General features: G+C 37.9%; 1 protein-coding gene across 6 annotated transcripts in view; it reads left to right on the forward strand.

The window, feature by feature from the left end:
- Positions 1–12,410, forward strand: part of LOC136420466 (la-related protein 4-like) — a 58,480-nt gene that overhangs the window by 40,246 nt on the left and 5,824 nt on the right. For 4 of the 6 annotated variants that reach the window (XM_066407406.1, XM_066407407.1, XM_066407405.1 and 1 more), the window contains 7 exons: positions 231–269; positions 2,534–2,812; positions 3,035–3,089; positions 4,694–4,789; positions 5,644–5,715; positions 6,286–6,446; positions 8,520–8,709. In XM_066407406.1, coding sequence (XP_066263503.1) covers positions 231–269; positions 2,534–2,812; positions 3,035–3,089; positions 4,694–4,789; positions 5,644–5,715; positions 6,286–6,446; positions 8,520–8,709 — 892 coding nt within the window. The remainder of the gene's footprint in view (positions 1–230; positions 270–2,533; positions 2,813–3,034; positions 3,090–4,693; positions 4,790–5,643; positions 5,716–6,285; positions 6,447–8,519; positions 8,710–12,410) is intronic. The other 2 variants (XM_066407408.1, XM_066407410.1) reach the window with 1 other exon arrangement.

Here is a 12,410-nt window from a genome sequence, read left to right on the forward strand (position 1 = left end):
AACATGGAGAATGCTGTTTTATTGCTCTATTGTTACAGTGTATAATTTGTTGAAAAATGTACATGCATCTGTAATATCTCAACCTACACATAGTCCTTACTCAGAATAGGTGATTTGAGATGTAGAAGTTGCTTTACAGATACCATGATATTATGTTCATTTCTTTGCCTTTGCCACTACACAATTCCTGTCTAATGTGCACCTCCTCCCATCCCCCTCTCTCCCTTTAGAATGCCCTTTGTCTTCAGGAAAGGTGTATATTTCCCCAGGTATCAGTATGTTTCAATCTGTGTCTCTTTTTACATGTATTTCACAGCTCTACAACAGACAGGACTTTTAGAAACTTATGTTGGAGAAGGACTTGCATGCACATTTAAGATGAAAGAATGATCTCAACCACTGTTTTTTGAATTTGTGTTAATTTCATTGTGATCTTGTCTGTTGTTCATGGTCTGTGGAAAACATTCACTTCCTGCTGCTTTAGTAAACCTGTCAGTTTGTTGTCTTTCAGCTACTTGAAGTTGAATATTGCATTTAGTTCTAATTACCTGATAAGTCAGACTAACACAAATCAGGACTTTTAACCACCTAGTAACCTTAGGTATTGTAAATAGTCACTTCCAGGGTTTGTAACAGAAGAACTTCATTGTACGGCTATTGTAGAAGGTACAAAGTATGGCAACAACAGTAAACATAGAACAAGACATTAGTATGGAATAAAACTATTCACTACAACAAAATGACTATCTTAGGTTTTACATGATTCAAGTTGGGCTAATTATGAGTATCATTATTTTTTCTAATAACAAAATCTTTTATATATTTGCCTATTTGTCACTGTGTGAGCTGTTGCATCTAAAGATATAGTAAATTCTGTAGCATTTAGTGGCTTAAAATCTGAAGTACTTGAATTGATAAAGATGAATAACTTATCGCATAGGGCATCATATTTAGAGCATTCCATAATAAAGTGAAACTCATCTTCAATTCGATTTGAGCAGAATGGGCAAAACCTTTGGTCGGGAGCTACATTAAAGTATAGTACTGTTTCTATATTCAATCTATGGCTACTAATTCTTAACTGTGTTATCGCTTTATGGATTTCAACATTATTCACATCATGAAGATATTTTTCTTGTACATAATGATTTTTGGATTTGTGAAGAAGGGACAATTTGAATTATTGCTGACAACTAAACCACTCTTGTATACCGGTATATATATATATATGTGCATCCTGTAATTGCAGTTAACATGAATGCATGTCACTTTGATATATGAGATTGAATTGGATTGGATTGTGACATAACCATTACAAGCCTAGGATATTTGACAAAAAAGCAATTGTTCTACATTACCCTCTGTGATCTATTCCTGCAACAGTGGAAAGGTAACAAGCATTTTGATTTTTTATTTATTTTTATTTTTATTTTTATTCTGTCATATTTATCCAGGGTGGCCCTGCTCAGTGGTTACCACTGCTTTTCAGAGGGGCCCTGCAATCAATGCCATTAACAGAAACAGATTCTGAAGTAAAGGCAATTCAGACAATGTGGGCATTTTAAAAGACTAGATTTTCTTTGTATTTGGTAAAGACTAACAGTGATTTCTGTTCTATTATTGATAGTATCTAAAGGAAGGAATACTGCATTTTGCACCTTCCACAAGTTGAGAACAATGTCAGAATGTGAGGTTTATTAGGCAAGGACAAACTGTTGATATACAATTATACTCTTTCTGATATTAGAGGCAAATAGTGAACATGAAGTCTTGCCACATTCAAGCTCTGTATCTTTTATATTCTGAAAATTGATATAAAAGCTGGTTTTATGACCATTGAATGATTGATATTGCATGTGTAGTTGATTATTTCCCATCCATTTGCTGGCATTCCTTATACTTATAGAATCCTCCTTTTTTTCTTGGAACTCTTCAAATTGCATCCATTGAACATCACATATTGGCATTGGTCTTGAAAACCCCTCTTGCAAAAATCAGTTCTATCTGTTATCTAATAACTCACTTAAGATCAGTTGATAGAAATAAGATTATTTTTATGATCATGTGACAAAGATCATTTGTGTCATGTGTGAAACACTAAAACAAACAGACGAGAACCAGCTGTTTATAACCCTTAGAACTATCCTGCAATAGTCTTATCTTACCCATGGTGTTCATCATAGGCTGTTTACATCCTTTATAATCCTTCTGCAGATGTGTTCAATCTTCTGGTCATGTTGGTGTGGCAGGCACTGGAAATCAAATACTAGTAGCCTTACCGCTTAAAGCTCACCGTTACATTTTTGTGTATAGAATGTTTTGCACGTAACATCTCATAAGTAATCATAAGTAATATTTTATGCTTTGGTTATCTGATTTTTTACAAATTTCATGAGATATAAATGCTTTGCTTGAACAATTCAGACCAGTCAGCTGTTGAAGTTGATAACAGGATGATATGAAACAGCGATACTACACAACTGTAGTGTAACAGTAAAATACAGTCATTATTGTGTCTTTCTTCCTTCATAAGGACGTCTGGTGTAAAGATGCATACCCGGTCACAAACCAACCCAGAGAAAGTCTCAACAGATAAACTACAAGTCAATGTGGAAAATGGTGCTGCAAATGTGAGACAGCCTCCAGAGAGGAGCGCAGGAGGTCACAGTAATGGTGGCAGCGGGAGAATATCCAGTACTCGGGGAGAGATGAGAGGCGACAGGGAACGGGACACGGGTGGAGGGTACCAGCGGCGGGAGATGTCATCTCTCCAGACACAGGAGACGAATGGTCAGCTAGGGCGAGATACAAGGTGAGACCTGTTCAGCTGGTGGGCCGGGGTTCTACGGATGCAGATGAAGCTTGGATAGCTGCTGCCTTTAAAGCCAGATAATTTTTCACTAATCTATCTTTCATCAGACGAGTTTGTAAGAGTTTTCATACCAGTTTATATAGCAGTCAACTTTCCCCAAACATGTGTAAAAGTTTGACATGATATTCTGATTGCTTTCTGATTTCTCCCATGTGTTTACAGGAGAGGTTATGGAAGGGGTCCTAGAAGAAGAGGAAAGGAAGATGACAGAAATCCAGTAGGTTTATTATTTTGATGGTGACTTGTCAAATTATAATTTCAGATAGTTTACCCAGACGGTCTTTGAAAGCCCTTGTTATAGTCCAGCGGCATAGCTGAAAAATTGTGCAAATTTGTCTAAAAGCACCAAATTTGGTACACATGTAGTTGAATGTATTCTTAAAAAATATAGATATGGAGGCATCTCAATTTTTGCCCAAAAATAATTTTACGGCCTTTTTGGCTATTTTCCTACCAAATATGTATATTTTGGCTCCTGTGTCCAGGTATTTAAACCAAATGACCTGAAATTTGGTATGGAGATGCTTATGATTTATGTCAACAGGACTCTATTTACATTTTTGGCATGCATTACTTAAAATGTGCTTTTTTTGCCATTTTCGGACCAAATATGTACATTTTGGGCTCCTGTGCCATGGTAATTAAAGCAAATAACCTGGAATTTGGTGTGAAAGTGTCTATAATATATTTACACATGTCCTTTGTAATATTTTTTGCATACATTATTTTAAAAGCGTTAATTTTTCGATTTTTTTGCCATTTATAGACCAAAAAAGTACGTTTTTGGCTCCTGTGCCCTTGTATTCAAACCAATTGACCTGGAATTTGATATGGATGTATGTTTCGCAATGGGGATGGGAAAGGATAAGTTGGAAGAGTCCATGTAGTATGGGGGTATTTTAGGAAGAGTCCATTGTTGCGCGTGGGGACCAAAATCTTTAAAATTCAATTTTGGAGTGGGTTGTTTGTTGAACACAAGTAGCATATATCAATAACATAAGACGTGATTTAATTTTTTTAAAGTTTTGTTTAATCTTCATATAAGTAAACATGTCAATATTACTTCCTGCATGCACACTAAGGCAAACAGAAAAACTCCCCAGAAAAAACTAGACTTTCAAAAGCGATTTAGTGGCAAAATTTAGATAAAGTACAGCAAAAGATTTCCTTAGCAACAGCCTTAGCAACGGCCTTTCAGGTAAAATATGCATCGTAATGTAATTCTATATATACTTATATCTCCTGATAGAATTGGTGGATTTCGGCCATTTAAAGAATAAAATGCTGTCAACATTGTGACAAATCAGACTTCAGTATCAACAAAGGTCCCATAGGTACCTTAAAACTTTGCCTGATAACGGAAAGTAAACTATCCATTTTTTATGTTAAAAAATGGAAAAAAAATGAAATTCAAGGACAAATAATTTTCTATAGAAGCGTGTTGTCTAAAAAAAATTAACAGATTTACGATCCTTGTGGTTGACTTTCATGATAAACAAATTTTCATGAAGAAACATTAATGTTAAATTTTTTGCCCCTCCCCCTTACATGTATTAAGGCTACTAGAACGGTTAGTCTATTTTGGGTGTTCTAAACTTAAGATGCCGCCACGGCGCTCCTGGCCGAAATGAAAATGCCTCCATATCCAGATTTGTGCAGAATATGTTCAACTACATGTGTGCCAAATTTGGTGCTTTTAGACAAAAGTGCACAATTCAGCTAATTTTGGGAGCTATGCCGCTGGACTATTATTGGTTGTATTGAATGTACATAATTTTGTTTGGACTGTTTGATGGATGCAAAACTATGTCTTTTTTTCAGCGTCAGAAGCAAGACTCACCAACAAATGTGCGAAGAGCACCTTCTCCCAAGTTTGATCTGACATCCTCGTCATTCCCACCTCTCTCAGAGACTTCGGTAGGACACAGAACATTAACTCGTTTCCCCATTACCTACAAACTGTCTCTGATGCTTATCCAAAATGTTGGTCAACTGCCTGCTGAAAAGAGTTGTTACACTACTTTCACCTATTTATGGATTTTGCTTTTTTCTCTTTCTACACGGTATACCATTGTTTGTTTTGACTGTAATTAGCCCTCGGACATACATGTAGGTTGGAAAAAAAAGGTAATGTTATAACAAAAATGCACAGTAAGTACTAACATTGTTTGATATTGCATGATTGCGCTATTAGTATTGAACTTTTTCCTATATCACAGGTGACTGCCATTTAAAGGAGTATTCCACTCCAGAAGTGGGTATTATAATTCATCAGAGACTAAATTCTTATGGCATTGCTTGAACCCAGTTTGTTTTGTCAAATTAATGATAAGTTGAAGGCTGAACGCAGGGCAAAAATTACAGCGACCGAGGTCTTGAATTCCCCGGAGGACCCTTCCAACAATGGCAGAGTTCAATGCTCTTACAAGAGTACCAAAATTTCGTCATAGTCTTTAAAAGTTTTGTGCACAATGATAGTCACTTGACTGCTTTCGTAAGCTTATCACGTTTACTATTAGTGAGAAATTGTGCCCAAAGTTGACCATGCACGTACATAGAAGCGGATCCGTATGGGGGTATATGGATTTAGAAATTTTAAAAGATTACTGTGAAAAAGACCGCCGAGGTAATTTTGCCAAAAGTCGGGTGCATTTGTATCCCGAAAAATAATCTATCAGAAAATAATACCCTTTTCTGGAATGGAATGCTCCTTAAATACTATACAGCTTGTTCCTTTTAATCATTGCTGACATTTTGTATTGTACTTGTAGATTAGCCATAACAAGCCAGTAGAGGAGGTTTTTGACAGCAGGATGGCAGACATTGTCAAACAGCCACCAAAGGTAACAAACGGACCTTTTTATTCCTACTGCATTGCACTGAATTCACATTGTTTTTAAGTACATTATGTGATTTATTTGCCTGATTGATTGATTGGTGTAAATGGGAGAAAATGGAGTGTTTGCAGTGGTTTTCAGTTTGCAGTTGAAACAATTGTGTAGGCTGGCTGAAGACAAAACAAGCATTTCCCTGGTGGTTGTAAAGCCATACACAAGACAGAGGAGAGTGTTCTGGCTCGGCTAATGACATTTTTCTGAATCCAAGAACGTAATTGTGTTGTCTGACTCTTAGGGTCTGTATGAAGGGGCACCACTCAATTCCTGGAATATAAATGGTTCGTTTATCTGTCCATCTGCAATTAATTCCTACAAATTTGGTTGATTTTGTGATCATAAAGATTGTGATCTTTTAGAAAATAACACTCTCCTCTGGTCTTGTGTATGTGAAGAGGTCACCGCAAAAACAGCAAACATTAAATCACGGAGAAAATTTTAATATTTACAGCACTAATCATATGATATACCACTCTGATGATTTTGTCAGCTATGATACCTTTCCGTCTGCCATTTCAGCGTATTCAGACAGAAAGTAAGGCCCAGATGCCAGTGGTGCAGACTATACCAGCTACACCAACCTCCCCGGTGTCGCCCCCAGCCAAGCCGCCGGCCAGTGTTCCCATCATGTCCAATGCCATGACACAGACACCTCCGCTCACCCCCCCAGCCTCACCTGGGTACGTAACATTAAACATCAGCAACTGTCATTAACTTAAAATCATCAGATTCTACCAATGAACCACAGATGAAGTGCCTTGTTTTTTTCACAAATGTGGCAGCAGCCTGTATGAATTTTTGAAACATTTGTTAAGGTGAATTACAGTTTTCTTTCTATTGGCTGACATGCAAGTGTGCTAGTTGTATTTCACAAAAGTATCATGGGGTGTAACGGCAGGGTTTTCGGCCCAAAACCCAGCTGTCCTCATTAGCATAATTTATGGACAGGTTTCCTGACCTTTCCTGATGGTAAGTACATCTCAGATATGACATCCGTAGCTTTGACGGTAAGGAAAATACGAGTTTATGCATAAATTATGGAAAGAAGGTCCTCATTAGCATAATTCATGGCCAGGTGTGTTCAACTTTCCTGAAAGTAGCTACATCTCAAATATGACAGCTGCAGCTTTTACGGTAAGGGAAATACAAGTTTCTGCATAATTTATGGAAATGAGGTCCTCATGAGCATAATGTATGTCCAAGTGCTTTCACCTTTCCTACATGTACCTACATCTTCAAGATGACATCTGCAGCTTGTACGGTAAGGGAAATGCAACTTCATCCATAAATTATGCAAATGAGGTCCTCATTAGCATATGTCATGGCCAGGTGTGTTCATCTTTCCTAAAGGTACGTACATGTCAAATATGACATCTGCAGCTTTTACGGTAAGGGAAATACAGGTTTTCTGCATAAATTATGCAAATGAGGTCCTTATTAGCATAATTTTTGGCCAGGTGCATTCACCTTTCCTAATGGTACCTACATCTTAAAGATGACATCCGCAGCTTTTACGGTAAGGAAAATACAAGTTTATGCATCAATTATGCAAATGAGGTCCTCATTAGCATAATTCGTAGACATGTGTGATAACCTTTCCTAAAGGTACCTACATCTCAAATCTGACATCTGCAGCTTTTTCGGTAAGGGAATTACAAATTTATGCATAAATCATGCAAATGAGGTCCTCATTAGCATAATTTATGGCCAGGTGTGTTCGCCTTTCCTAAAGGTACCTACATCTCAAAGATGACATCCGCAGCTTTTACGGTAAGGGAAATACAACTTTATGCATAGATTATGCAAATTAGGTCCTCATTAGAATAATTTATTGTCAGGTGTATTCACCTTTCCTATAGGTACCTACATCTCAAATATAACATCCGTACCATGTAACATAAAAGGTACATATAACTTTCTGTAATACCATTAGTAGACCTACCACCTCACATCTACTTGGTTTTAAGTCCCAGACAGGGGAAGTGTAGGAGGGCTTATGTTACAATATGACCTAGTTCTTGCCGGCGCCAGACACAAAATAACCAAAAATTCCATCAAAAAATTGCAAAATAAATCATTTTGAAGTAGTGTATGCCAAAAAAAATAATGGGGTCCTTTGGGTAAATATCCAATTCACAACTAAACCAAATTTCAGGTCCTTAGCTTTCAACACCACGGCACTGGAGGCCATAATGTGCGACTTTTGTCTGAAAATGACCAAAAAACCTCGATAAAATCATTTTAAAAACTTATATCAAAAATATTAAAAAAGGGTCTAGGGGTATACACGTACTCTACCTGCATACCAAATTTCAGCTAATTTGGTCGACTGACGACCGAGAAGAAGCGATTTGAAGATTTGACAGGAGAAGGAGAAGAAGGAGAAGGAGAAGAAACCTGACAAAAACAATATGTTTCGTTGGCGAAACATAACGAGAGATTTTTGAGTCAAGGTACAAGTCACACCTTAAGGAGAAATGCGTGAAAGGTAGCATTGTAGCAATGCAAAGATAATTTTGGAATATTTTTCAAGTACATGTTGTTTAGAAATATTGTGTAACGAGAATACTGGAAGCAGAACTTTGTATACACTTCAACTTGCTAGAGTATGACCATCTATGTATGTATGTATGTATGTATGTACATTTGTATGTATGTATGTACATTTGTATGTATGTAGTATGCTATAACGTATAAGAAAACATACTTTTTATTTTATCATATTAGATGACTTTCATCTCTTGATTCTATAGCCAACCCAAGCCTGTGCCTGGTGCTACCTATGCCCTGGAGCGATCTCAGATTCCAGAAAGGAAGGCTGTGCAGTCACAAGAGAACCAACAGGCCACACAGGCAACAACCTCTACACAAACAGTCCAGGCCAACAAGACGGCATCAGCCTCCAACAACAATAACAATGATGCTCAGGTGAATGGGACCATGGTAAGTCCTCCAGTCTGCTCGTTAGTTCATTTCATTGTTTGTTCAGACCTTGTAGTGCCTTGTGGCACATATATATATATAGAGGTTACTAGCCTTTCCCCTTTAATGTACTCGAGGCACCTCCTCAATCACACTACCAAATTTGCCACTGCCTTTTCACTCCTTTGACAGAAGTGAATGGGAGGGTCTAGTGGGAAATGGGGGTGAATTTGGGTGAACAGCCGTGAACCAGATTGGTATTGTTCCCATGTAAATATGTAGGGGTGATGTGACTCCCATTTTTTAAGTCCCTTCTGGAAGATGGGTGCAGCCCCAACCGAGATGTCCTCACCCAGTGTCTGTGTCGTCTGTGTGTGTCTGTGTTGTGTGTGTCTGTGTAGGTAGGGCCATACACAAATTTAGTTCTTTTAATACGTGAAGAAAGAAGAATATCAAAAATTGAACTACCGTATTTTCTCGATTAAAGAAAGCACTTTTGAAACTTTTCAAAATCCAAAAGGTGTCTCAGGATATCGCCAAAGCGGGGGTGCGTACTTTGTTTGAGGTCACTGTCCCGACAAATTGGAACAGAACCTCAAACCAGCCGGAACAAGGACGAGGGGACCGCGATTCGTCCATATAACATTTAGATAAGAATGTTGACGCGTGAAAATAAAGTTGAACTTCAATAATCGACAGTGCATCGTATGTGTATCACTGATATTAACACGAAAAATAGATACGTACCGTACTAGTAGTAGTACACAAGAAATTTGACGTGCTGAGCGCCCGGATCAAGTCATGCCGCCGGCATGGTTTGGCACCCAGCCGATCCCAGTGCCCAAGCAACCCCGAAAATAAAACCGTAAGTACACCATGCAAGACATCGGTACTGACATTAATTTGTTTATTATGTGATTTTTGAAGAAGAAAATTATATAAATCCTGATCGCCGGTGACTTATTGTTTTGAGGTACGTTGCACTTCGGTAACTTCGCGAGCAAAATTTTCGATGAAAAGGCACCCTAAAACATCTTCAAAGCGGACTATTTGACAGAGGACTCCTTTCTTTTAACGTTGGCCCGTTAAATTCTGGGTATGCACCGATATAAACGTCATAATACGCATAATTTCGGCAGGTATAATAAAGCTCGGACATAGAAATGCAGTCTGTCTTGCCGCCTCCATTTGGCGCCACAAAATTTAGCAGCAGCCAATAAGAGATACGTAACGAGACTACGTCACGCATTATTATCTCCATGAAAAATGGAGATATAGTTTTTGGCGTGTCTGTGTGTGTGTGTGTGTGTTTGTGTTTGTGTTTCCGGACTATTGTAGTAAGCATAACTCAAGAACCTCTGGATGGATTACGATGATATTTGGTATGTGGGCAGGTGTTGTGAAGCCGAAGTTCAAGGTCGATTTTGGGCCCCCTGGTATGTTCCCTTGGTACTGCAGCAGAAATTCAATTTTTGTATCTCTTGACCTGGACGTGCTATGGTCTTGATTTTTTGGTGGCAGATAGCTTGTGGTGTAATAAAGACGTGGTGTGAGTTTGGGCCCCCTAGCAGCTTGCTCTGGAACCGCAGGGGCGTTATTGTGAAAATCTTCTAAGGAGAATAACTGAACAAAGGAACGACGGATTTCCATGATATTTAGCATACAGGTAGCTTAGACAGAAATGTACACAATGAAGTGCAAATTATGCTAATTAGCACTTAAGTTGCATAGCTAATGAGGAAAATCTAAATTTGCAGTGTTTTCCATTATCAGACTAAAATACATGTAACGTATGTAGTTTATGGAACGTGGATCATCAACAGATACCAATTATGCAAATAAATTTCTAATTTGCATAATTAATCCAAAACACCATATCTCATCTAATTGGAAAATTATAGGACTGTCAATATGATATTTAGTATGCAGGTAGCTTAGACAGAGATGTATATAATGAAGTGCAAATTATGCTAATTGTGACTTAATTTGCATAGCTAATGAGGAATATCTATATTTGCAGTGTTTTCCATTATCAGACTCAAATACATGTAACATATGTAGTTTATGGAAAGTGGAGCATCAACAGATACCAATTATGCAAATGAATTCCTAATTTGCATAATTAATGCAAAAGCACCATAATTCATCTAATTGGAAAATTATAGTACTGTCAATATTGCAAGATGTGTAAGTTAGATAAAGGTGTTAATGACCAAGCATATATTATGCAAATGTGTAAGTCATTGTGTGTAAGTCATTTGCATGAATAGAATTGTTCATGGAGATATGAGGTCGTGGAACTCTTGTTTGTATAGTATTACGCGATTCAACCGCGGGAGGCGTGTCCGGGCAGCGAAGGGCTCGGCAGGAAAACATTGCGGTTTTCCAGTTTTCGGTTGGATGTAACGCCGTCTTTGACGGGGAACTAATATAACTTTAATCATTTTTTCGGTCTTACACAAAAATTATAAGAAAGTAGGCCGCCTAAATATATATAAAGCAGGAGGCGACTTTCTCCATCAGCCCGTTTCTTTTGACGGTTGTCTGCCGGGCCGATTGGTACGAGGTTTGGTATGCGTTGCGTTTGCCGTGAAAACTGCATGTATATATGTTATTATCAAGTTGTAGCGTTCTTCAGATTTATATAAAGAAATAACTATATATTGTCAGTATCGGGAGAGTGTTTTCTGAACACATCATTCTTACCCAGTGTTGTGAATATGACCACGATTTTCCTCTGATGATTTGCAAATCTGTACCTCACGGCCGGCGCTATTAATATTTCATTTATGAAATTAATGAAGTTCAACGTGTTTTGTAAAGGATGAAACAGTTCCGTCTAGAATACTGCAACAAATTACGACACACTTACTTATTAAACGACTTAGATGTATTTTTAAACAATTATTTGTGGTAGTAACCGCCTTCAGGACATGTACTTGTCGGGACATTTCAACTGTGACATCGGCCCGGAGTAGGGGTGTGTACTTTATTCAGGTTTTCTCATTTTACGTTTCAAGGCCGCAAATTTGTCTGGAACCTTGCCCGAATCGGGGGTGCGTACTTTATTTAGGGTGCATACTTTATTCGAGAAAATACGGTATAAAACTATGTTTCCCTTTGCCAGCAAGGTTATGTTTTCAGTGGCACTGAAAACATAACCTTGTTGGCAAACAAGCAGTTTTATAGTTAAATTTTACCGTCTGTGTGTGTGTAGGTAGGGGTAGGGCCATATACACAAATTTAGTACAAAGACCTATTTTGGAATTCTGCTTTTTTTCCCTTTTTTTGTTCACTTATTTGCCCCTTTATAATGATTTTCCTGTAGCGCATGATAGGGTCTGAATGTCCCGAAAATTCAGCCTCCGGCGATGTCGGAAAGGTGAAAAATTTAGTCCTCCAACATCTTCCCCGAGCAGTTTTCTCCCAATAGTTAAGACTGTATTGAAAATGAGCGAGGCTGAAAAAAATGTCACATTTTTTATTTCAAGTTGTAGAAGATTGCACTATTCAATAAAAATAGAAAATTGCTGATGTAAGGCTTTTTTATGCAAATCACATTCCTGGCATAGTTGCTTGATGTAGCCAATCAAAGTCATAATAACTAGTAAGATAATCAAGCTTTTAGTGCTCTTATACTTGTAGCCTATGTACCCACCCCCTACATTCATCATATAAATTCTCAACCTCCACGGGACTCCAGAATGTCCAGCTAAACCCCC

The sequence above is a fragment of the Branchiostoma lanceolatum genome, chromosome 15 (genome assembly GCF_035083965.1).
Source record: "Branchiostoma lanceolatum isolate klBraLanc5 chromosome 15, klBraLanc5.hap2, whole genome shotgun sequence".
Taxonomy (NCBI): Eukaryota; Metazoa; Chordata; class Leptocardii; order Amphioxiformes; family Branchiostomatidae; genus Branchiostoma; species Branchiostoma lanceolatum.